General features: G+C 39.2%; 2 protein-coding genes and 1 long non-coding RNA gene across 6 annotated transcripts in view; 1 reads left to right on the top strand and 2 right to left on the bottom strand.

Annotated features, from left to right (window-relative positions):
• Window positions 1-5,692: 5,692 nt before the first annotated feature.
• Window positions 5,693-17,121, bottom strand: rtkn2 (rhotekin 2). 3 transcript variants are annotated; one of them, XM_061790074.1, is made up of 13 exons: window positions 17,001-17,121; window positions 16,260-16,444; window positions 15,178-15,374; window positions 14,986-15,047; window positions 14,810-14,863; window positions 14,607-14,724; window positions 13,377-13,577; window positions 12,927-13,021; window positions 12,542-12,648; window positions 11,334-11,465; window positions 10,603-10,771; window positions 9,721-9,828; window positions 5,693-6,570 (listed from the first exon to the last, which is right to left on the bottom strand). In XM_061790074.1, exons 2-13 carry the CDS (start codon window positions 16,404-16,406, stop codon window positions 5,978-5,980), a joined length of 1,983 nt encoding a protein of 660 aa, XP_061646058.1. In that variant the 5' UTR covers window positions 16,407-16,444; window positions 17,001-17,121; the 3' UTR covers window positions 5,693-5,977. The 3 variants fall into 3 exon arrangements, with proteins under 3 accessions (XP_061646058.1, XP_061646060.1, XP_061646059.1); XM_061790076.1 differs by lacking the exon at window positions 17,001-17,121 and having other exon boundaries at window positions 15,178-15,366; window positions 16,260-16,608; XM_061790075.1 differs by lacking the exon at window positions 17,001-17,121 and having other exon boundaries at window positions 14,986-15,032; window positions 16,260-16,606.
• A 19-nt stretch (window positions 17,122-17,140) lies between these two features.
• Window positions 17,141-23,984, top strand: part of cep170aa (centrosomal protein 170Aa) — a 35,788-nt gene continuing 28,944 nt past the window's right edge. For both annotated transcript variants that reach the window (XM_061790069.1, XM_061790067.1), the window contains exon 1: window positions 17,141-17,521. In XM_061790069.1, the coding sequence (XP_061646053.1) occupies window positions 17,336-17,521 (186 nt within the window). In that variant the 5' untranslated portion in view covers window positions 17,141-17,335. The remainder of the gene's footprint in view (window positions 17,522-23,984) is intronic.
• Window positions 17,348-19,499, bottom strand: LOC133485805 (uncharacterized). The gene is made up of 2 exons (XR_009790807.1): window positions 17,772-19,499; window positions 17,348-17,595 (listed from the first exon to the last, which is right to left on the bottom strand). It is a non-coding gene; the product is annotated as an uncharacterized LOC133485805 (long non-coding RNA).

The following is a 23,984-nucleotide window of genomic DNA, read 5'->3' as shown; positions in this document are numbered from 1 at the left end:
TGTGTGTGTGTGTGTGTGTGTTGATGCGCAGGTGCGAATGGGCTGCCTCCACGATTTTGAATAGCGTTATCGGTCTGTGAGATTCCTCCTTCCTGCTTCTGGGAAGACGGCCAGACAGGCGCAAGTGGCCTTCTGGCTTCTGACTGACTGCACTTTATAAAATGACTTCTGCAGCCACCATGTGGTAGAAATCTTCTCCAGCAGTGCTTCGCAAATTGTTTGTTTCTACCGCTTTCTCTTCTTAATCAGCAGTAGAACATGGATTGGTTTCACCAAAAACACTGGTTTCTGACCAAAAGCAGAGAAAATGACCTCGGCTCGACTTGAACATCAGCAGGTTTTTTTTTACATGACCTTTTGTCATTTTTTTGTTGTCACATCCATACTCTGTTCGAGTGTGAGGTGCCTTAACTTGTCCGACTTCCAACATGTTAAAAAGTTAAAAATGTATTACACATAAAAGTTGAATAAAAATATACATAAACATCTTAAAAACTAAAAAAAGATTAATGTATTGAACTAAAAAGTCAAATACAACTGAACTGTACTTAGGCAGTGATTCGCTTACATCTACAGGGATCTCACATATAGCTACTGGCGCTAGTACCAGAATCACGACTTTACATGGATGAAATAGTTAAGGTCATCTTAAAGATTAACACAATAAAGTAGGGCAGAATAGGATGACACGATGTGCTCCCTTGTACGTGTTCCAGTTAAGAGGCGAGGGGCAGCATTTTGAACCAAAAGTCAAACGAGAGGCTAAAAAGGGGGAAATAACCCGTACTTGTTGAGGGTGGGAAATGTAATCCTACTAGAATAAATTCTAAAAAATAAATAAATAAATTTGTATATTAGAATAGAAATATACCATTTTATTCTTGTAAGATTACAGCTTTTCACATGCACTTTTGAATGTGACTTAATTCCTACAAAATGTGACGCTTTCTAAAGTCGTATTAATAATAATTCTAACAAAAACTATTCGACTATTTGATGTTATTTTCCAAGTAATGATATTTTCCGCATGACCCGAATTCTCCTGTTTGTTGATTCCTCTGGACAACATTCCTCGGCTCAGTCTAATGGCACTGACATCAAAACGAGAGTTCAGAACATTCATAAAAATATTCATTAATTGGTTGTTCATTTTCACCACAATCCATGAAGAACATGATGAGCTGCTTTTGTTATGCAAAAAAAAAAAAAAAAAAAAAATCACTTTAAAGCACACACACAATAAGTACATAAAAGTTAGTGTGTGTGCTCATAACATCACATGATTGTTCTTTTACAAGTCAAATGTTGCTTCGGGGGATGTAAAACTAATTGAAATGATTCCATCCATAAAAAGGTCTTCAAATGAAAATAATCACATTGCACACAAAAAGCGCGGCCGGGTTTGAACTCGTGTTTGTCTTGCGGATCCGTTTCATGAATAATTGCCGACGCATACTCGGCATACCGAGCGAGCGTGTGCAACAAACGGGGAATATTCAATTGCACTCGCGCTCCTCCCTCAACCCCAGCGGCAATCTCTTCTCACTCCGTTCACTAAATCCTCTCATCACACACACACACACACACACGCATTCAAGGGCATTCACTGTTTTAGCCACACAAAAGATTCATTCAGTCTGAGACCAGACTTTTTCTCTGTCTCGATAAAAGAGAACTTTATTCTTGTAGAATTCTTCACATTTTATTCGATATAAATACGCGTTTATTCTCAATACATTATGACTTTACACTCATAAGATTCTGAAAAAAAATGTTTTTCAATCCCAAAAAAATATCACTATTTAATCATGTTAAGTGACCTTTCTTTCTGGAATCTTTTGTGTTTTTGTCATAATCCAATGTTACTTTTTTATTTTGAAAAAAATATTTACTACTTTTAATATTAACTCTAAAATGCTCAATCATGAGGTTAAAAAAAAAAAAAAAAAGAATAGTTTTTAACCTGGACCTAAAAACATTGACACTTGGGGCTGACTTGACTTCTGTTGGCAACTCATTCCATTTGTGTGCAGCATAACACCTAAACTCTGCTTCACCATCTTTGCTTTGGACTCTGTGCTCCACTATCTGACCTGAGTCTGTAGATCTCAGAGCCCTACTGGGTTTATATTATCCATTAGCATGTCTTTAATGTATTCATGACATAATCCATTTAGTGATTTATAGACCAGTGGCACTTTAAAGTCTATTCTATAGCTGACTGGGAGCCAGTGTAGAGACTTTAGAATTGGAGTAATATGTTCTGACCTCTTTGGCTCTGGTCAGAACTCGAGCTGCAGCTTTCTGAATGAGCTGCAGATGTTTAATGCTCAATACAATAGTCTACTTGAGATTAAAAACACACACAAATGACAGTACAAAAAAAAATACAGTGGTGCCTTGAGATACGAGTGACCCGACTTTTTGAGATACGAGCCACTGTTTCGTCCTGTGTTTTTGCTTTGGCTTATGAGCGCAAACTTGAGATATGAGCATTGTATGGTGACAGTGAATTGAACTCACTTCACAACAAGCAGCACTATGGTAGATAGTGAACAATTCTTCAAAAATCAATTATTCCCAAAAAAATTACAAGTTTTTATGCAGGTCATTCTTTTTATACCTGTAAAATTACATGTTTTTTATAAAGATAATGACTAGTTTCATGAAAGAATGACTTTATTCTCATAGCATTCTAACTCTTTTGCTAAAAAAAAATATTTTTTGTGATGGATTATCAACATCATTCTTAAACAAAATTCAAGTATCTTAGTTTCTTTCTCATAAAGAAATACCTTTTCATAAGGTTTCAATTTTATTCATATATTCGTATTTAAAATTGGAACCTTTTAATTAATTTAAAAACATTATTATTATTTTAAATGTTAATTTAGGGGGGAGTTTCCACTCTTTCATAAAACGTATTTAATTTTTTTTAAAGTATTTAAAAAAAAAAAAAGTAATTAGTTTTTGGCTTTCTTGAAAAAAAAAATCACGTTATTCTCATGACATTACAATTTGTTTGCCAGAGAAAATTAGAAATGTATTAAAAATAATTAAACAATTTATGTCATAGGATTGCAACTTTTTTCTTGTATCGTTCCCACTTTCTCTTGAAAAAGAATACAACGTAAATAAATAAATATTTTTTTTTTATTCCTGGAAATAATCATGATTAAATTTCTTTCGATCAAATTATGATTTTGTCTGAAAAATGTTTTTCTAAATCAAAAATCCACTTTTTCCCCCCTCCTCAAAATAAAAATTGTATTCTCTGAAAAACGATGTAGCACTAAAAGAACATGTTTTTCATAAAATCCAGATTTTAAATTTTTTTTGTCTTTGCAAAAAGTACTACTTCATTCTAAGAAAAATTTAACTTTTTCTTGTAAAATTAGAATTAGCCTCTCCAAAATACAATAGAAAAAAAATATCACTTTTATCTCATAAGATTAAGATTTTATTCTCTGAAAAATGTGTCCTTGAAAAATCCACTCTCATAGAAATTACCATTGTATTCTCAGAAAAATACGACTACCTGTATTCTTAATTTCATTTTCGGAAAAAGTTTTTTAAAATAGTTTTTTCTCATAAAATGACTTTTTTTTAAACCCTTACTCTCATGACATTACATCTTTATTCTCTGACCAGCATTGCCTTATTGCAATATTTCCCATATTATCAGGACCCCCACCCACATCCCTCTAAACCTAATCTATGTCAGCATGTTGTTTAATTGAGCTGGTTGCTGATCTTGGCGCGGACACACACTCACACACACACACACACAGGGCTTGTAAGGGGCCCACAAAAGCCTTATTCAATGATGCTTCGCAGCCCTTTTTTTTTTTTTTTTTTAAATTGGCTGCGCGGTGCAATCACGCCCGGCCATCCTGCTTGCTTGAAAAAGCGAAGTCACTCCATAGGCAGACCTCGGGGACATGAAAGTCACATTTGCGCCGGCCCGCAGCAAGAAGGCCTCACAAAGTCGTCCCGCTAAGCGCAACAAGTCCACCAGGAACGTCTGTGTGGATCAATTCCAAAGGCTTCTTGTTTTCTTTTCGTGCCGCACGATTGATGAGCGCTCAGCATTTTGGTGCATCTTGTGCAGCTGCACTTGGATCTGTGATGCAATAGTTGATAGACGGGATATAACGGCAGCCTTCTTTGGATGGAAATGCTCACATTTTTTTAGGGACATATCACATTAGAAAAGTACTTTTTTTATGTTATCTGCTACCCACAACTCTCATTCATATCTGTCCCTGAAGTCGAACACAATTAGCTGATTTCCAAACCTTCTTGGTTGACATCATGGAAATATGGCAGGGTCAAACTGTGGCCATCATAAAACCTTTATTAACTGTACAGCCAATGTTTTAAATCACATTTTTAACATTCATTACTATATCATAAACGTGTAAAAATGGGTCAGACGATTCTACAATACAGCTAAAATACAATAAAACCACCATGTGCTGTTTAAGTAATTGTATGCTCAACTTTGCAGCTGCTGGGTGAATTCATTCATGTATGAAACTGTACAGGCAATATTTTGAAACGCTGAAGCATCATGTAAGTGTCAAAAAGTTAATCCCAACTGAAATACAGTAAAATTACAACTAGTATAGTATGTCATCAATTGCTAAATGTTGCATCTGCTGGGTAAATTAATTTGCATATGAAACTGTACGGGCAACATTTAACAATGTTAAAACAACAGCAGCAACAAAAAAAAAAAAAAAACATTCAGTCTGAACACAACATTAGAGATGCGCCAGAAACGAGCACCGATACGCTTCAGAGGTACACCGTCGGTAATCGCGAAATTTCTCTGACTGCACGCACCGATAGCACATCATTCAGGGTGGGGCACACCTTGGACACCATGTTTTACTGTTCTGCTGGCGTTTAACAATCAGCTGAAAACTGCCTCTACAACTGTTGCTCTCCTTTCGCACGTGCAAGAGCATTACAGTAAGCATACTGTAAACAGCATTTTTTGTTTTCTTTGTATCTATTTTTTAAAAATGCTCTGGTGTGCCTGCCTTCCCGTCAAGTGGGAAATCAAACAACCAAGTAAATATTTTGTGATCAATTGCTAAAAAATGTGTAAGCAAGCGCTACACTTCCACCCAACTGTGATGCAACAGCGGGGTTAATTCAAATGACGACCACCCTCACACTGAGATTTCTCGTCCACAACATGATCAGCTAGGCTGTCTGAAGATCCAGAGCTACTTTCAAGGACTACAGAGGTGTCAACCGTACAGCTCACGGGCAAGAACTGGCCCATCGGGGGGTCCAATCCGGCCCACGGGGACAGAGAAAACATTGCTATTTTTCAATATAGTTACTATTGTTACTAATTTTGTCCACTGGAGGCCACTTGCCACTTAAATGACTTTCTGGAATTGTCTGCTATGCAGGATACGACTCCTGACATTGATGCACTAGTGAAGGCTAAAAGAAGAAAGTTTCAGGAGCAAAATAAGACTGCTTCAGATTATTTGCTGGGCCACCTTTGCAGTGTGAAGAATACATACTGCAGAAATATTGCAGACACTGAATATCGCAACATGTTGAAGTTCAATAGAGGTTGGTTTGCTGGAACCTTTTTTTTTTTCATGCACTGCCACAATTTACGTATTTTGATGTATACATTTACAAGGTAGGCAGATAACTGCATGTGTTCTTAATTTTTTTTTTTTTTTTTTTTTTTTAAACCATTTCTATTTTTCTCTTTTTTTAAAATGAAATGTGGTCCTGGTTTGAGCACAAACGTTTTGCCCAAGACTACTTCGAGTGGTGGCATCTTCATGCTACGCTAAGCTAACTGGCCTCACGCTAGTTTCACGTCGAATGTGAAGTGTGTCCTAGCCGTTATCGAATTCACAGTAGAAAAAGTCAAACGACCACAAAATGTCCTCCTGGGGGCCCGATCGACAGAGTAATCTGTATTCATTACAATTCAGTGTTACATGTTGGCTTTGAAGTTCATCCTCTCTCTGAACGATTTCCTCAGATTGCTCCTCGGTGCGGCAACTTCGCCGACTTCAACCTGAGCGAGCGGGGCGTTCTTGCGGCCCAGTGCCGGAGCTCCGCCCCCTCCGTATTTGTTGTTGTGCTGCAGCTGCTGGATGATGGCGGAGAATTTGGCGTCCAGGGACGGTCTTCCCGTTTTGGATTTCGCCCGCGAAGTGTTTTCCTTCTCCGAATGTGAGAGAGGCGGAGGACGAGGAGGTCTGCCGGGGCGAGGAGGAGGAGGAGGAGGAGCAGCGTAGGGGCTCGTGGGAGGAAGCGGGGCACGCCGTTTCTTGCCGCTGTTGGGCGTGGAGCTGGAGCAGGTCCTGGGGCTCGAACACGGGGTGCAGATTTGATTCTGGGACAGAACATTAGTAGTCGTCGGCGTCTTCTGCACTACCAACGATTGGGAACCATCAAACAGAGTCGACCAATTAGGAAGCACCCTCGCCTCCTCGTGGCCAATCAGGAAGCAGCCGTCGGTCTCCTCGATCTTGCTGTGGATGATGTCGGTGATGCTTTCGAACTTGCCCGGAGAATTGATACCTGTAAGGGCAACATACAGTGGTGCCTTGAGATACAAGTTTAATTGGTTCCGTGAATAAATAAGTAAATAAAAATGTAAAAAAGTCTATAATATTGTCCTTTGTAGAAACAGTCATAAGATAATTAAATAGAACGCAAACAATTTAACAGTTTGTCCATCACGAATCATCATGAATTCATCGTGGCTTTTTCTGGTGTGTGCGACTTGGCCACCAGGGGGCAGTATAATACAATCATGCATACCAACGAATAGTTTCACAACTACTGTAAGGGACTTCAGTAAACTGCTGTAATATTAGTCGTTTTTTGCAGAGGATAAAGAATATATGCGTGTGTGTCTACATGCGTTCGTGCACCATTTGTTGTGCAAATATCGATGCTATTCTTTTTGCTTAATGGTGTTTTGCATCACGTGTTAGCATTAAGCTAGGCAGGCAGGAAGGCAAAGTTGTGTGGTTGTTATAAATACACAACATCTAAGTTTGACTGTGAACTTCATTAAACAACTTGAAGACTTCTTTTGAAGAATTTTTTTTACAATCTGCCAAGCTACTGCTTTTTGTGACGTGAGTCCACAGTCAATTTTTACTTACAAGTGAGAGCCAAAAATTGGCCTCAAGTTGGCTCTTATCTCAAAAACTAAGTATCACTCGTATCTCAAGGCAGTGAATATTAGGCAATTTGCGAATTCGCATATTTGCAGCTTTTTGGGGGAACCTCAGCTATTCCTTGTTTCTGTGCTCAGGCCAAAGCAAGTTAAGTATTAATTTGGCACAATCCGGTGTAATGTTGGTGGTGTTGTTAGCTTTAATTCATTAATAGTGTTTTTTCCGTCTGTGTTTGAGATTTGTCAAGCAGTTTTGTCTTCCGTTGTGCACCATCATAAGTGAAAGTATGTTTCTGCGTAATCTATTTTGTCTGTATCCTTTGCGAACTCCTCCTACAGCTTTCATCCGATTCGCTTCAAACTTGGTGTGTATCATCTCAAGACATGGGGACATTAAAAGTTATCAAAAGCTTTTTAATCCGACGAACTATATGACGGGGGCGGGCCTTCAAACTTTTCATTCCACATTTTGCCACCAAACCGAAAATGCCTAAACTTCATCAAAGTCTCATTTGCTCTACGTTTCACCTAGAGCTACAAAAATCGTCTCACACCTGCATCGACCCCAGACGTACAAAAACCCCAAAGACACGTATGCCCTAAACCCAACAGGAAGTGACCTGCGACTTCGGAATCGTAAGGTTCGCCCTTTATCGAAGGTTGCTGATGCAGTTCCTCAAAGAGCTATTCGTAGTACGTCACATCTACACCTACCAAACGAGGCAGGTACGTGTATGACCCCGACTTCTACAAAATAGTAATTACAACCGATACACTAAACTCAACAGAAACGGACCTATGACCTTTTAAAGGTCATTTCCCAACCATTATTGCGGCGTTGAGCTTATGGATGTCCTTTGATGTTGAGTTGCTCTTGCCTGGTGATTTAAAAGGAGCATTTCAGATGACAGCTAAAAGGAGCATTTCAACTTGAACGCAAGCTCAAGTCAGGGAGTCTCTGTGTGTGGGAGTGCCTGGCCGTGAGTTGTAGTCGATAGCGCCTCTTGAATGAATGCGCATTCTGTTTCCGCTCGTGGAAATGTGTGCAAGAAGGATAGCAGAGTACGAGGACGAACTTTGGGGGACCAAAACAGGAGACCGAGCCACAACGTCGTCGAGAACTGTGTGCTGTTTTCATTTTACAGCCTCTCATTCATGCTACTCAGAGCTGGTTAGTTCATTTCTCTCTCACTCCTTCAGGAAATACTCTCCATTTTGAACAGCATTACTGTGTTTATTTGCAGGCACTGTCTGATGTTCGATTCAATTTAACATTTGAAACCTCAAAGACTGTGACCTATCAGGCAGATTACAAAAAGAGGAACAAGGCTGGTTTTTGTGATTTTGGACCAATATAAATCATTTGAAAACATTTTCCACCATTAATGTGACCTACAATTTGTACTTTGCACTTGTCCTGCAGCAGTGGTGTCAACCTATAGTCTGGGGGCCATTTGGGGGCCATCCCCCATTATTGTGTGACCTGCATTATCTCAATGTAACCTTTGAAAAGGCTTTCTTTGCACTTGTCCAACAGCAGTGGTCTCCTACCTATGGCCTGGGGGCCATCCCCCATTTTTGTACGGCCCGCATTTTCACATTATAACTTGTCACACAGCTTTGCGCTTCTGAAAGCAGTGGTGGTCAACCTATGGCCTAGGGGCCATTTGCGGGTCAGCCTCCATTTTTGTGTGGCCCACATTTACTCAATATGGGCCATAACTTTGCATATGTCCTTTGCATGGTGTCCAACCTACCGCCCGGGGCCAATTTGCGGCCCTTCATCGTGCCAATACCCCAACCTGCCAGGACCTGAAACTGTAAGTACCCCAACGGGGCCGGGGTGCGAGGGCCCGATTATAGCTGCGCGCAGCTCTAGTTATTTATATTATTTTATAAATACAAGAGAAAGATGAACGGGTGGATATGACGTTCGATAGCTTTTACTATATATTTGTATAGTTAGTATATTTTTGCTGCCCAATAAAAAGGATTTGTCAAATTTAGTGAGTTTTATTTCTTTTATCCAAACAAAGAAAATGGTTTATTTTGTGTGTGTTTTTGGGATGAGAAAATGTTTAACGTTTATTAAACTTAAATCCACATTAATGTAGTTTTATAGTGTTAATGTACACACGTTTATTCATCTTTAGTCAAATTAATTACAAAAAGTTAGGATGGGTCTTTCATATGCCAAATCTGAATGGTTAAACAAGCAAACAAAACAAAACAAAAAATCGCCAATATTCTTTATATTCTTCAAGTTTGGAGTACAAGTGCAATGATGCTGGCATGCTGCTATTTAAAAAAGTGAAAAGAATATTCACAAATAGAGAAAAATGTGTCTCAGAAGAAATATCCACATTGTAGTTAGATGAGGTTTTAACAAAAGTAATAAAGTAAAAATAAATACATTGCAAAAACCCCACAAACAAACGTGACCCACATAACACAAAAAATATATATATTTCAATTGAGTCCTATTCATTTGCAGCACTTTCTATAAAATAAACAAAGTATCCAGTCAAACACACAGTACTCACTGAGCTCGTTGTAAACAGAGTCTGCTTGCTTAGTGAGGAAGAGCGATGGTTTCCGTGGCGACGCCACCTCGATTTCCATGAGCTGCTCGCAGCAGTGCAGCCACTGACCTGGTGGTCAACAACAACACAACACCTTGATAAGTGTTCTTTTACACAAACGGACACACACAACAGTGTGTGCATTAGGAGCAGCAGCCCACCACTGTTTTTCTTTCTTTCCTTTACATCGAACACAGAGTAGCGATTTAGTCTGAATTACAAGCACGAAGAATAAAATATGATTTAAAATTAAGCCCTGTAAATTCTGAATATATTCTCGTAAGATTATGACTTCAATAATTACAAAAAAAAAAAAAACACCATTTATATATTATAACATTTGATAATTTTCTGACTTTAAAAAATATTTTATTAAAATAATATCTTTTTAATTACCGTAAAATCTATGCTAATTACTGTCCACCCATCTATGGTGTTTTACATTATGTTAGCATTGAGCTAGCAAACTTTCGTTAAACGAAATTATTTGGTTTGAACATGTTGGTGTTTAAATATACAATGCTCAATTGTCTTTTGTTGTACATGTCCGTTTTACGGTACACTTCAACAGAGTAAAAATAAACAGCTTTAAGCAAACAAAATCTTATTTTATAACCGTGTGAGTGAGTCTTTTACTTTTCATTTCCTCAAATGTTCGTGTATATGATAGGATAGTTTCCCATTTCTTGACAGGCAGCGTGAGTGTGAACAGGCGCTAAGGATGACTTTAACAAGTGTGTTTTAACACGCCTAAGTGTGGTTAAAGCATGTGGGAGGGAGGAGGAAAAAAAAAAAACTACAGAACGTATCCCCCACGATTAACAGGGATCACTTTAAACTCACTCTGATCATAGAGGTGCTGATGCAGCGCTTCCTGCCACTGGTCCAGCTCCTCCCTGGTGTCTGATGTAAAGACCTCGGTCTGCGTTCCCTCTGGCGAAGGGTTGATGATGGACAGACTCTTGGACTTCCTTCCTCCCGACTCCTTTTCCATCACTTGGATGCGGGTGTCCTGAAGTAACAACTTCAATAACTGACGTGCTCTTTCCCAAGAAATAGTAGATGAGTGACAAAGAGCCAAAAGGACACTTTAGTTTCATCGAAGCCACTTGTATACATGAATTTTTTTGAAGAACCGCAAACACATCTCTTACAGCCCTCTCATGACAATACACTGTGTTCCATCTGGTTTTTGCAAAGTTTTATGATATCCAGACTTTGAAAAGCCTTGAATGAGCTGGATAAAAGTCAGTATGCTGTTAAAAGTTAATGTTCTGGATCAAAGAAAAGAGTAATAACGCTCCATGACTCCCAACGCTAGATGAAAAATGGCTCATTGTGAGAGGCAAATGTTCAATAATAATAGGAAACAGGTGCAAGTCCTTCAAGCAATGCAAAGTAAATCAACATTGAACGCGTTTTATTAATCTCCAATTAAGTGTCCCCACCCGCTAGAGCGTGCCGCTTTCGTGGCAATGTGGCATTGTCATTTTTAATCAACAAGCTCAAGCGAGCGTGAAATGAAAACGAGCGTGTCCGATGTGAAGGTGACCGCGCGGGCCGAGTCGTCCCACCTTGCTGACTGGCAGGCGGAGCGCCGGCCGCACTTTGGCATCAATCTCCTCCGGGCTGAAGTAGCACGACAAGGTGGCGGCGCTCAGGACGCAGTAGAGGCTGCAGCGGCGCTCCAGGCCTTCCACACTTTGCTGGGGAGACACGGTGGAAGAACCGAACATGACGACTGGCTTTTGAAGCCAGAAGGCTGTAGTTCAAGACATTCACATCTAACCGCTTCAAATTCTTGATTAGTTCAAGAAAAAAAGGACAACTTAGAGTTGTGATATTGGTTACAAAGCAAATGATTATTATTAGTATTAGTGTGAGATTGTGTACTAATATTAAACTTTTTTTTTTTTTTTTTGATAAAAAAGAAAAATAGTGTGGTATCTTGCGATTGTCACCATTTGTTTTTTTCTTTTTTTATTTAAATAAAAAAGAGTTCTTGCAACACTCACCTGTTTACAAGTTTTCTTTGATTTTTTTAAATAAAAAGGTAACATTATATAGATGTTCTTTATTTTCTGAATAAAAATAGTATGACATAATACTGCATTGTAAGATTCAACTTTAAAAAAAATAAAACATTGTAACATTCAACATATTTTAGATAAAAGTGTGATATCCTGTAAAATTCTAATACAATTTTCACAAAAAAATGTGATATCTAAATAATATTATAATATATATATATATATATATAACATTTCATGTACACATTTTAAAAGAAAAAATTTGCCTGATATCTTGTAACATAACTTTTTTTTTTATTCTTGTCAGGTTCAGCATTTTTCAAATGAAAAATTTAAAAATAGTATATTTTGGAACATTCAACTTTTCGAAACGTTCTTAAATATAAAATTGTGATGCCTTGTAACATAAAAGAAAAAAAATAGTAGTGTACAATTCAACATGTTTTCTTAATGAAAATATTGTATGATATCTTGTCAAGAAAAATACTGTGGTACATCATAACGTTCAAAGATTTTTTCTTGAAAATGTTTTTCAATGAAGAATATAGTATACCCCGTAACATTCAACTTAAAAAGAAAAAAATAAATTAATAAATACATTGTAGTGTTATAGCTTGTAACGTTTAACCTATAAACATGATGCGGGTGTGTTTAAATCTATTTGTAGAACACACAGCAGAGCAATTAAAAAAAGACTTTGGGTTAACCTAACCCCAAACTCTGGCTTAGAAGACAAATAGAGTAGATGTTACCTTCCGGTTGAGGTTACCGGCCATCACGCTTTGCGTCATACACGCAGGCTGGGCCACCAAACGGCAACACAGGTTGCCGTAAAGCGGAAGCCACGACGACCAATCAGCTGAGAGGAAGGAAAGGTGGCAAAACTGTCAATTTTAAACATCAACATATAGATAACTTCAATATACAGTAGCAGCGCTTTCCATCCACCGGGCACGACTTCTCCATGAAGTTGTGTTTTGTGTAATCTAATAAGTAAATCACCAGCCAACCTGCAACATTCATAATCTTGGCTGCAGACATACAGTAACACGAAGTATACATTATACGTACATACCTGTATTAAGAAAAGAAAGAGAAAATTGTCGCTAAACTGTCGGATACGTTTTGCTTTCTTACAATTTTGGAGCACGACCAGTGAGTGGGATTGAAAGCTGCCTTCAGCCTCGGGGAGTCTCATGGTGGAGTAGGCCAGGAGGTTGTACTTGGCTCCTCTGGGACAACAACAAACACAGAATGGAACAGTTTAAGTGCAGGGTGAATAATGGGTCAATGATACCCAATAAATAGCATGCAGTGCGCTATTGACTTCAAATGAGTTCATATAAAACCCCTCCCCCTATTGTCATTTTATTTGTTTTATTCTTTTTGGGACAAAGCCCCCTTTTAAAAAAACCAAACAAATGTTGAAGCCATATTCCAACAGTCGCTTGGTATCATTTGTTTAAAAACCTGTTCAGCGAGCCAACATCACAATGCGCGCACTGTTTCGCTGGCTTGGTCGATTTCACACACAAAATAAAAAACAAAAAACACAACAGTGCTGTATTACTGTAACACAATACATACGCGGGCACCGGGTTATACTGCAGGAACGTGTCAGGATCTGGAGTATCCAGCAGAGGGCAGAGCTTCTTCCCGGCCGTCTTCCCGAAGGAATTCCGGAGCTTCTTGGCCAGCTTCTTTGGCGTCTTGACCAAGGTGAGCTCCTCCTCCACGGCGCAGCTCCACAGCGCCACCCGCAGCTTAAACCCGGGAACTGCATCTTTACTGCAAAGGGGGATCATGGATATTATTACCACGGAAACATGGAAAAATAAGATTGATACACATTTATGAACATTTGGAAATATTACGTGTTAAATAATATGGCTAATTAAACATTCGAAAATGATAAAGAAACTACATTTAAATTTAAATAATATAAGAATAGAGCTACAAAATATAATAAAATTGTAAACAAATGGCAAATAAATTGTAAAAGAAAATAGAAGCACAAATTAAACACACATCAGAAATTACTAGTAAAATGGGTTAAAAAAATATAAAGCTTGATATTAAAACATACTTTAAAAAGTCTTGTAATCTTTAAGGTAAATAAAAAAAAAAATTTAAAAAAAAGATCTTCAGGGCAGTGGTTCTCAAACTTTTGTTTTTACACCAAGTGACACCTCAAAAACGACTTTCTTCTCCAAGTACAAATATCATGACCAAGGTTAAAAGATAGGAGTATAGTAAGCCTTAGTGTTCATCAAAAAACAAGACAGATTGTAGTCCTAATAAGTATATTTAATATTATTGTAAGCCACTGTAACATAATGCACAGTTTGAACATTACCACTGCACTTAAATATAGTAAAATAAAAATGTACTTTAAATTATTCTATTAAAATGTATTGCACATAAGTTAAAAAGAAATGTTTGGTAAACAACCAGTTCTCAAAGACCAAATGCACTGTACTTAAGTTCAATACAACTGAACTGTACTTGAAAAGTATGGTACACTGCTGTTACTTTGAATCACTGCTCTATGGCCGTGTCTCCCAACCTTTATTGAACCAAGACATATTTCACATTAGAAAAATGTCACGACACACCACCAAACAAAAATGTCACAAAATGTATAAATACTGAAATACTGATGATCTCAATTTACTCACAAATGTACTTAGTGTTAAATCTGGGCCCATTCAGTTGAATACAACGCGATTTTTCTCTTGTTTGAATTGCAACTGCTGGCATAGCGACTGACAAGTAGCATCTATTCATATCTAGCGTGAGCACACAACAAGTACTTACAAGATGGTTACTTCGTCGAAGCAGACGTCCGTGATGGATCGGTCCACCACCGCCATCTTGGTGTCAAACACCTGGCAGTCCATCTGCATCACGCAGAAGATGGCCACCCGCCGCGAGCCTACAGCGAAAAAACAGGGTTAGCACGGAAAGCTCAGAATAAAAAATATAAAGTAGGAACGACAAGCAAATAAGGCAAAACTCACTTCCTCGGTTGTTAAAGTGATCCTGATCCTTCCACATCAATGGAATACGAAGTCCTAAAACAGAGAGAAGAGTCGATTTACAAAATAACCCTCGGATAAATGACTTCAGTGGCTCGTCTTTGGATATTTTTCAGTTCAGAGTTATCTGGACAAAAAGAAATGGGAAGTGAACTCACCAGACAGAGCAATCGTTCCTCTACATGGCACACGCTCCTCTGAATGCCTGCAAACACTGAGACTAAGAGCCCGAGCAAGAATTCGGAACACTAATAAAGACCTATAATTCATTGCATTTTTACGTATTTCAGTGGATTTTGGGGGGCGTTCCGTAACTGTGTGTTTGTCGTGATAACAAGCATAGACAGTACCTGCTGACTCCTGTCACATCGTGCTCCTCGTGCATCTTCTGCATGTGACCGGTGTATGCCTTGATCCTGGCGTTGCAGGTCAGCAGGTTCTTGGAGGCGTTGAGGATCTGTTCTCTCTTACTGCAGGCCAGCAGCAGCTTGTAGGCGCCCTCTCGCATTCGCACCTCAAAGTCCAGCTTCTCTTGAATGCTGGTGCTCTTGCAGGGAAATGTTTGACAATTATTAACGGGAAAAGATCAAGTTTGGCTTCTTTGGATGCTGTTATGTGCGTTTCTAATGTTTTCATAGTCTCGTGTGGCTTGATGAGGTCACCAAAATATGAGAAACTGCTCTCAGTGCAGTTGTACAGCATGCATAACGTAACTAGTACTTTGATGTGCAAATATACGTCAAAGTATAATATGGCAAATGTAACCATGTACTATGTTGCATTTCTTTCTTTGTCAATTTTACATTGGCCAATTTGTACGATAATTTATTTTGTAGCACAAGTGAATGAGATAAAGCAGAATCAAGGTGTGACAAGTGGTGTTATAAAAGTTATTCAGAGGTTGTTCCTTGACACTTAAATCCAAATCAGAGAAATACGGTGGCCGAGACAGCTCAACAGCAAAGCAAACGCGTTCCACAAAAGAACCTGAATTAAACTGCTTCTACTTTGAAACGTTCACATTGAAGCAAAATCTCATTCGGTACAGTGTTACTAACCAATGCAAGCCTTGGACGTTGTTTTATGTTATTCAGTTTAATACAAAGAAATGTGTCATTGTTTCAATTTTGGTCGTGTCGAAGGCAACGGTGACTGTACAAAGCTCGGAATTCAAAAAGGCGAACAACAACAATGGTGGTGGATTTGTGAAGTGTGCCCCCTTTGAAGTGTCATTGTTCGGGAGTTATTTGAGCACAATACCATTTTATGTCATAGCTGTGCTCTTAACTAAATATTGGCTGGGGCTTTTTTTTTTTTTTTTTTTTTTTTTGGTCGCTTGTTTCCTTGTACTTTGGATCCAATCGGGCGTCAGCCAAGGAGTCAACAATATGACTCGACGCTAGTCACATCAGGAAATAGACAATATTCTTACCTCTGTTTGCTGGAATAATTCACTCTGTCGTATTTTCTTCCTTTTAATCTCCATGGCCACCGCGGAAGTGGGCGACATGACGAGGCTGGCGCTTGTGTTTGGTTTGGGATTTTGAACGTCCCGCTGGTCGTCCATGTTGTTTTTCATTCGCTGCTCGGAGAGCACGAGCACATTCCTACTCCCAACTTCAAATGCAAGGGGGTGTTCGATTTGATTTGCCTTGTCAACCGGGGTTTCGGTAACACGTAAACTAAAGGTGCCTTGCTCATTATTTAATAACAATAACGGCCTTAATGTTGTATTTTGATTATTGATGTTATCTATTGATAGTTAAATGCAAATATTTTCACGTTCTTATATTTATATATTGGATTTTTTGTTTATGTTTTCTACAGTCCTCCTGACCAACAGCGTACGGAAATAAAAACAGGGAAGAATGTGGTAATACTTTCTTAAAACCGTATAAAACGAAATATCTTTAAAACACGCGTTGAATTTGAGACAGTTCATGCAATCAACGCACCCCGCCCAACTGCCGGCGCGTTCAGGTGAGTACACCAAGTAGCTTTACGATGACAATAGTCAAGCAAACGTCATTACGTCACCGTGAAAGAAAACAGACGTGATTTGAGTTTCACTTTTTGAATTGTTGCTCATTTGAAACACACAATGGCACTTTGTTTTTTAAATCACGTCGTATAAATTGGCATGTAAATAATATAATGTTTGGTTGAAACGTACTGATATGTTTTCCGCTGTTATTTGATCTAGTTTTCTGTTGTTCTTGAATGTGATACTTGAGGAAATGAGAAACCCCAAGTGGGGCATCCCAGTCGGAGATGCAGTTCTGCAGCAAAGGGGATTTGAGAAGTGACCAATGCGAGTAGGAAACCCGCCCACTCAGTTCAAGCTGACGGAACTTCTGCTTGAGTTGGAAGCACCCACGGATTAAAGTGTCGACGCAGGCGCTTGCTGAGGATGGGAAAAAGTTGTGTCAAGCGAAACGTAACACACAGGAAACCACAAGGAGTTATTTTCACAATTAAGCACACGGCCGAGGAACAACATGGGACGCAATGACTGGATCCTTTGTGCTGTTGCGCTTAGATCGCTTTTATTTTGAAACACCACATCCGGACTCTTTCTCAAAATGTGTTGACATCTCCTGGTCGCCCTCTGTGGCCGCTGCCGGCTCGCCAGCGAGGAGCAACCGCGAGTGGAAAACGAGGAGGCCGGAGCCAGACGTTACTGCGGCAGCGACGGTAGGGCTGGGCTGCGCTCTCACGCACAAACACACGGGACAGCAAGCCACACATCATTCAGCAAAACGCCTCACCTTTATTCATTGTGTAGGGGGGAAAAAAAAACAACAACAACAACATCCATTTGTGAGGGGTAGTGGTCGACCATTGAGGCGCACGTGAAGTTTACCGTAGCGAAAATGAGGAGACAAGACAAGGAAAGTCGCCTCGATGATGCTCATCTATTGACCAATTTAGCCGTGGCACTTACCGCGTTATGCGTTTTTAAAACAAGAAATCACGCCAAATGCAGACTTGAAATTGTGCTGGGAAAATAACACCGAGGCCAGTGCGATGGCCGCACCATTGTGACGACGGGCAGGCAGCCTTGAAAGCGTCGCCTGCGCCTCTCGCAACTCTTCACATCTCCGCCGTGAGCACATCCGCGATTTGCCGGCTCAAGTCTGATCGAGCCACAAAGGTCGGTCACATCGCGCAGGCTTGGTGGGAACGGGAATGGACACGCGATAGCATCTAATTGCCTTCAAAAATGTCACATATTGTATTATAATAGGTAGCTGCTGTATGATCCCTCCTCCTCCTCCTCTTCTTCTGTAGGAGGGGGGCCTCGGTTTTCATGGAGCAGATGTAGCTGGCCTCCATTGCACCCGCTCCTCTTTGTGCTCATATTTGCTGTCACTATCCTCCAAACAGCAACACAATGTGCTCTTTTATTTATGTATTTTTTTCATTCAATTTTTTTGGAATGAAATTGTGATACAGTGACAAGCGTTTGTGTTGTACTATCGTGCCTTTGGCAAGTGAACACACCCCGAGTTACATTGTAACATAAATACTTTCAAGAAAAAGAAAAAGAGCTGCCCTTTGGCTTTAATCGCAGCATTTTAAGTCTTTTTGGGTAGGAGTGATTGTCTAGATTCGGCAATATTCTCCCAAAAGCTCGAAATCTGTAAGATTACCTGCACAGGTCATCCCAATGATTTTTCTTTAGATTTAGGTCTGGGCTCTGGCCGGGTCATCTCAAAACTTTATTTTCATCCTGGTGCCGTTGTTGTTTTCTTGAGTCTTGGTGTCACATTCACGCTTGATCTTCCAGAAGACAATCTTGAGGATTTGCGTCCAAAACAGACCATGCTTTTTTATTTTATTTTTTTACCAAATTGATTGAAGTGCACAGTTCCAGTAGAAGAAAAGCCCGATGCAAAGTGTGGCTACGGTGTCCTTGTTGTGATGCACTATGTTTCCTTACAATGGAAGAAGATCCAAACCCAGGAAAATTAGCCCCAAAATGGGAAAATCTGGGGAAATTATCGCACTAGTAGTCACTTTAAATTGCTTTAAATTACTTGACGACTCTACATCATCTGGACAATTGTCATTGTATCAGCGTTACCACATCACTGGTATCCTTCCATTGCTCAGTGACTCTCCATACTTGTATTTATTTTTTTTTGTCAGATTGGCTGTTTGTTGTTATACTAGAGTGGCTCCAACTACCGGAGACAAATTCCATGTGTGTTTTAACATACTTGGCTGATCAAGATGATTCGGATTCTAAAATGTATTGTAGTATGAGCAAACCCATGATGCATCCCATATATTTACAATTTTAAAGCAGGTAAATAAATAGATTTGCTTGTTAAACTGTCGGGAGCACTCTCCTTTCCTTCTACCGCTGTTGTTTCCCCCATTTTGTCCATGGATTCGATGCATTCATCTCGTACTGGGCCAAAATGTTTTCGCAGAGCTTTACGTTGCACAATGCACACCACTGAGTCCTCCTCCTCAGCTGCAAGATTTTTTTGGGCATCAAGCCATAGAATGTTAAGATAATACCATGCAGTCCAGCTTTCCCTCTTTCTCCCTCCCTTTTCCATTTTTTTTCTCTTCCTGTCCTCTCTGCAAATGTGGCCTGTGGTGGGCTTGGTGGCTCTGACGGGCGGTAGCTTAGAATTATTATTTTTATTTTTATTTTTTACTGTGTCAGTATCACAGTCATTGCATCTTTGGCGTGGAAATCTGATCTCAGACCAGTGTATGTGATGGCTCAAAAAGACCACTTTGGTTTATTGTTAAAGTAGCTTAGAATCCTGTGCATTGGTTATAACAGCAATTTTTGACTTCCATTAAAACAAAATGTTTTCTGCCTCTAGTTGAGGACTTTGTTGTTGTGTGGCCTGCCTGCAGCCATTGTGTATGAAAGGAAGTTTAGGAAGTGACTTCTGTTTTCTTCTCTGATTATGATGATGCAATGTTTTTTTATTTTTTTTATTATTACATTACATTACCCCCAAAGTTGAGCACAATATGATCTGTGTTGCTGATTGTTATTCTGATTTCAAATTTCCCCATAGTAAATTAAGTTAAGTGACTTAATTTGTGGCAAACTGTTTCAATCATAACAGCTTTATTAACTGTACGGGCAATGTTTTAAGTCACTTAACACCCAGACAACTGTAAAAAGAAGTCCATTCCTGCCAGATAAAACTAAAATAAAGTCAAACTACTCCCCGTTCAATACAGTACAGTACATATAACAACTCTACACACCCCTGTTTGAATGCCAGGTTTCTATGGGGATTTGAACAATTGTGTAAATACTTTTTGTATTCAATGTTCAAGTAATTGTATACTCAACACTGCCTCTCTTTAGTTGATTTTGCAGTGGACCCTTGCCATTCACGGGGTACAAGGACTGGGCCGGACTGTGAATAGCGAAAATATGCAGATAATTGAGGGCCAATATAATTGCATTGATTTTTTTTTTAAAATTATTATTAGTATATTTTTTTATCTAAAATTATTGAATAAGCGGGGATAAAGCATCACCAGTTGTTTTTGGGGTTGATTCTCCCCCCCCCCCAAAAAAAAGAAACAAAATAATTCAAAAAATAGGGAAAGATTTTTGTAAAAAAACAAAACAAAAAAATCGTTGAGTAGGTGAGTCTGCGGGTGGTCCACTTGGGGTCCACTGCATAGCCAGACCTGTTGCTGTGTCCTGTAGCAATAGGTTCAATATCTTTAGTTTATGTTTACTATCACACTTTTACATCTTTCCTACCACTGATACACATCACAAAAAAAACATCCTCACTTCGCTGAAGTCTCACACACGATGACGGTTTGGAGCTCCATGTTTATGTTTGGCTTTTTGAGGAATATCTTTCCTGAAACATTTGCATTGACTTTGGAGGCTTCCTCTGTATATGGTAATGTAATTTTACCTGAGGTATAACGGATGTTGATAAATTTCTTCTTGGCTAAAAATAGCGGCAGAGACTCTCACTTCTGCCCCCGTAGAAATGTTAAAGAAGGTCATCAGCATTTTGCTGTCACAAATCTACAGGGGGTTTTCCACAATTGTATTGAATTGGAACATCAGCAGTGTAAAATACTGTGACCTCCCTTGTTATGGAACATCTTGGGCGTTTCACCACTTATTTTCCCTCCATTTAACTCCATGAAAAAAAATAACACACAAGTGACCCTCACATCTGTTTCGGGGTGTGACGCTCTCCCGTCCTACTTTCTGTTATTTTGCGCTTCAGATATTGATCGACTCATATTTGTGCAACAGATCTGGTTCTATTCAGATTACGCTGTTATGAAAATGTTGGCGTTGCCCCGCAGTGCGAGAGGGCAGAGTTCCCCATTTTCTTGGTCCGCTGCGGAGTTTTTGTGCCGGTACAGCGTGAACTTTGAAGAAGTGATCTCATGCTCTGAAAAGAAAGTACGCTTGAGGGTATTTGCCTCATTCATTGTTTTGGTTCAATGTGTGAACGCTGTGAGAGATAAGCATTGCCATTTCTGTTGTTGTTGTTCAAAAATGTCAGATAGCAGCAATATTGCTCAATCAGTGAGCAAATTATGCAGCTTTTTAAGACGCTTATTATTTTTCTCAGCCCCAAACACTTCACACATCAGACAGTAAAAGCATGGAATGGATTGTATTTTCACTCTTGCAGGCAACACCTTTATGAAACTTGTCAATTAGTGTAGCAGATCCATGCATGGAAATTCTGAACATTTTCAGAAATCGGCAGCTCACAAAAGATTTACTTGCGTAATTTCACACTTTGTGGGTGAGCAGGCACTCTGGAGACCCGGCTATTTGTATACAAGTTATTGATAAGTCTACTTCCCATAATATCTCTTGATTCCAGTGCAGTACTCAGAGGGTGGATGATTGCAGGTGTTGTCTCTGTGTGACGTCATGGAAAGTGGTGACTTTTTATCTCAATTTTGAGGCAACCATTTTGCAAACGGCTACATTTGTCGACCATTCATTCGACCTCATCTCATCAGTAAAGCGCTCGTTGGCCGTGGTGAGATGCTGCACAGTTCATAATGTCCATGAAGGGGCTTATTTCAATATGTAGGTCTGTGGGTCATGAGGTGCGCGGAGGTCACTGAGCATGTGGCGCATTGTGTCTTACAGCCTGCGGTGTGTGTGTGTGTGTGTGTGTTTGTGCATACGTGTATGTCAATGTGTGTGTTTGTGTACGCCAATAACAATGAAGCAGGGGAAACGGGTGGTGGCTAAATAGAGGTGTGTGCTTGTTTGTTCCTTTGGCCAACTGCTCATGTACGACTGCCTTTTAATGCCATATGGTCATGTATGCGACAACCCCCCATGCTACCTATGCAAGCCACAATAATACAGACGTACATATAAACAGGTATACATACTGTATATTAGGGCTAGGCGATTATGGAAAAAGTAATGATCATGATTATTTTGATATTGAAATCATGATTAAGAAACACAATTCATTGCTTTTCAAAACTTTGTATTTAACAATGTGTGGCTTGTATTTAAATATTCAATGTGAGTAATTGTTTTTGTTGTGCGTTTCGTTTTACAGTAAACTCCAATTGGGGTGTTAATAAACAGCTTAAAGCTTGCTCGGGGAAGGCAGAAGAACATGCGACACGCTGGCTACAAGCAACACATGGTGCATTTTACAACGCAGGAACTTACATAAGGAGCCTGCTTCGCTGCACATTCATCATTTTTCTTCTATTATAATGTTTTTATGATCGTTAGAAGCCAAATTGGAAAGCACGATTAAATATCGATTAATCGCCCAGCTCTAATATACAGTATATGCATACAAGATGTTGTATACTGTCTCCTTACATAAATCTCTTCACAAAATATTGACGCCAGTGTAATTCAAGGATCTGTTAAACTACTGCAGCTGTCAAATATAATGAAGTACCATCAGAAAGGCAGCATCTACTGCATTTATACTGTAACTCTCCATCAAATATCTTGTGCCTCTGACAAACGCTACAAACATAATAGCCAGCATTGTATACTGCAAGGCTCTAAAGTGGATGCACATTAGTGGATCACAGATAATTACAAGGCAATATTAAACAGTCGCTAATTTAATTTCTACAAGAGTGTCCTGTATGTCATCATTGTACTACAAGGAGCCCATCCTCGTATTGTCCACTGGAAGAGAAGCTATTGATTGTACTGATGCATTTCTTTGTGTGTATATCTCCAATAACCCCAAGGGATGACAATAGCCCCTTCTGATCCTCTGTCTCTCTGACTGACTGACCACAGATTGTTTAGTCTTTTAAAGTCTTTGTTTTGTGCAGCCCCTCAGGCTCTACTCTGGACTAGTCTTTTTCTGCTCTTGGAACGTTCTGGAGCTTGCAAAAGACCGTTTCACATCCCGAATTCGATCAAAAAGCCCTCACTGATCCCGCGTTAGCGTTTTCAAGGGTATGTGGCCTTCAGTATGTGTCACCCTTAATTGCTTTTTGCTAATGCCTTGAGGTTGCTTCTGTCCCTTTGTTAGCATCTACTGAAGGTGAACAAAGACAGCACTTTTTAAAACCATTGAGTCCCAAATTTTGCTTCTTAGTTAACCAAAAACATGTTGGGTAAAAAAGAAGAAAAGAAAAAAAACAAATACAGAATGTTCTCTAACATTTCAGGGTTACTCACCAGAGCAAAAAAAGTTTACCGGGGCCACCCCTTCATACTGCCATTTAAACTGCTATATGCCATATGCCTTATTTATTTTAAGTTTTTTACTCAGTTGTTGGCAAACATTTTACACCAAGTAAAGCTTCAAAAAATACTTTGCTCTCCAAATACCACCATAATGACCAACATTAAAATATAGTATTGTAGTTGGACTAAGTGTTCTTCAAAAACGAGACAGTTTTATTAATAAGTATATATTTAACATCATGTGCAGTTTGAACATCAACACTGCACTTGAATATAGGGGAAAAACAGGTTCAATTCTGATTCAATTGGAAATGTATTGCGCATAAAAATTAAGTAAAAAAATATACTTACATTTTTTTTTTTTTTAAACAGAAAAGCGCATGTATTGTACTCTGTGTGGCAGACGTACTAACGGTTATACTCCCATGCTTCCTGGCTAATATACAATCTAAACTATATTTGTATTCTTGTTGCTGTGTAGTAGAACTG

Source organism: Phyllopteryx taeniolatus, chromosome 11 (assembly GCF_024500385.1).
Source record: "Phyllopteryx taeniolatus isolate TA_2022b chromosome 11, UOR_Ptae_1.2, whole genome shotgun sequence".
NCBI lineage: Eukaryota > Metazoa > Chordata > Actinopteri > Syngnathiformes > Syngnathidae > Phyllopteryx > Phyllopteryx taeniolatus.
Note: the sequence above shows the minus strand (reverse complement) of the source record. Positions and strands in the feature narration are given on the sequence as shown.

What these genes read in the sequence shown, in the direction of transcription:
- rtkn2 (XM_061790074.1), bottom strand. Translation starts at nt 16,406, where the DNA reads ATGAAAAACAACATGGACGACCAGCGGGACGTTCAAAATCCCAAACCA. An exon ending in AATTATTCCAGCAAACAGAG is followed by an intron (nt 15,375 to 16,259) that starts GTAAGAATATTG and finishes TTTCCCTGCAAG; the next exon opens with AGCACCAGCATTCAAGAGAA. An exon ending in TCAGCACCTCTATGATCAGA is followed by an intron (nt 9,829 to 10,602) that starts GTGAGTTTAAAG and finishes GTTGACCACCAG; the next exon opens with GTCAGTGGCTGCACTGCTGC.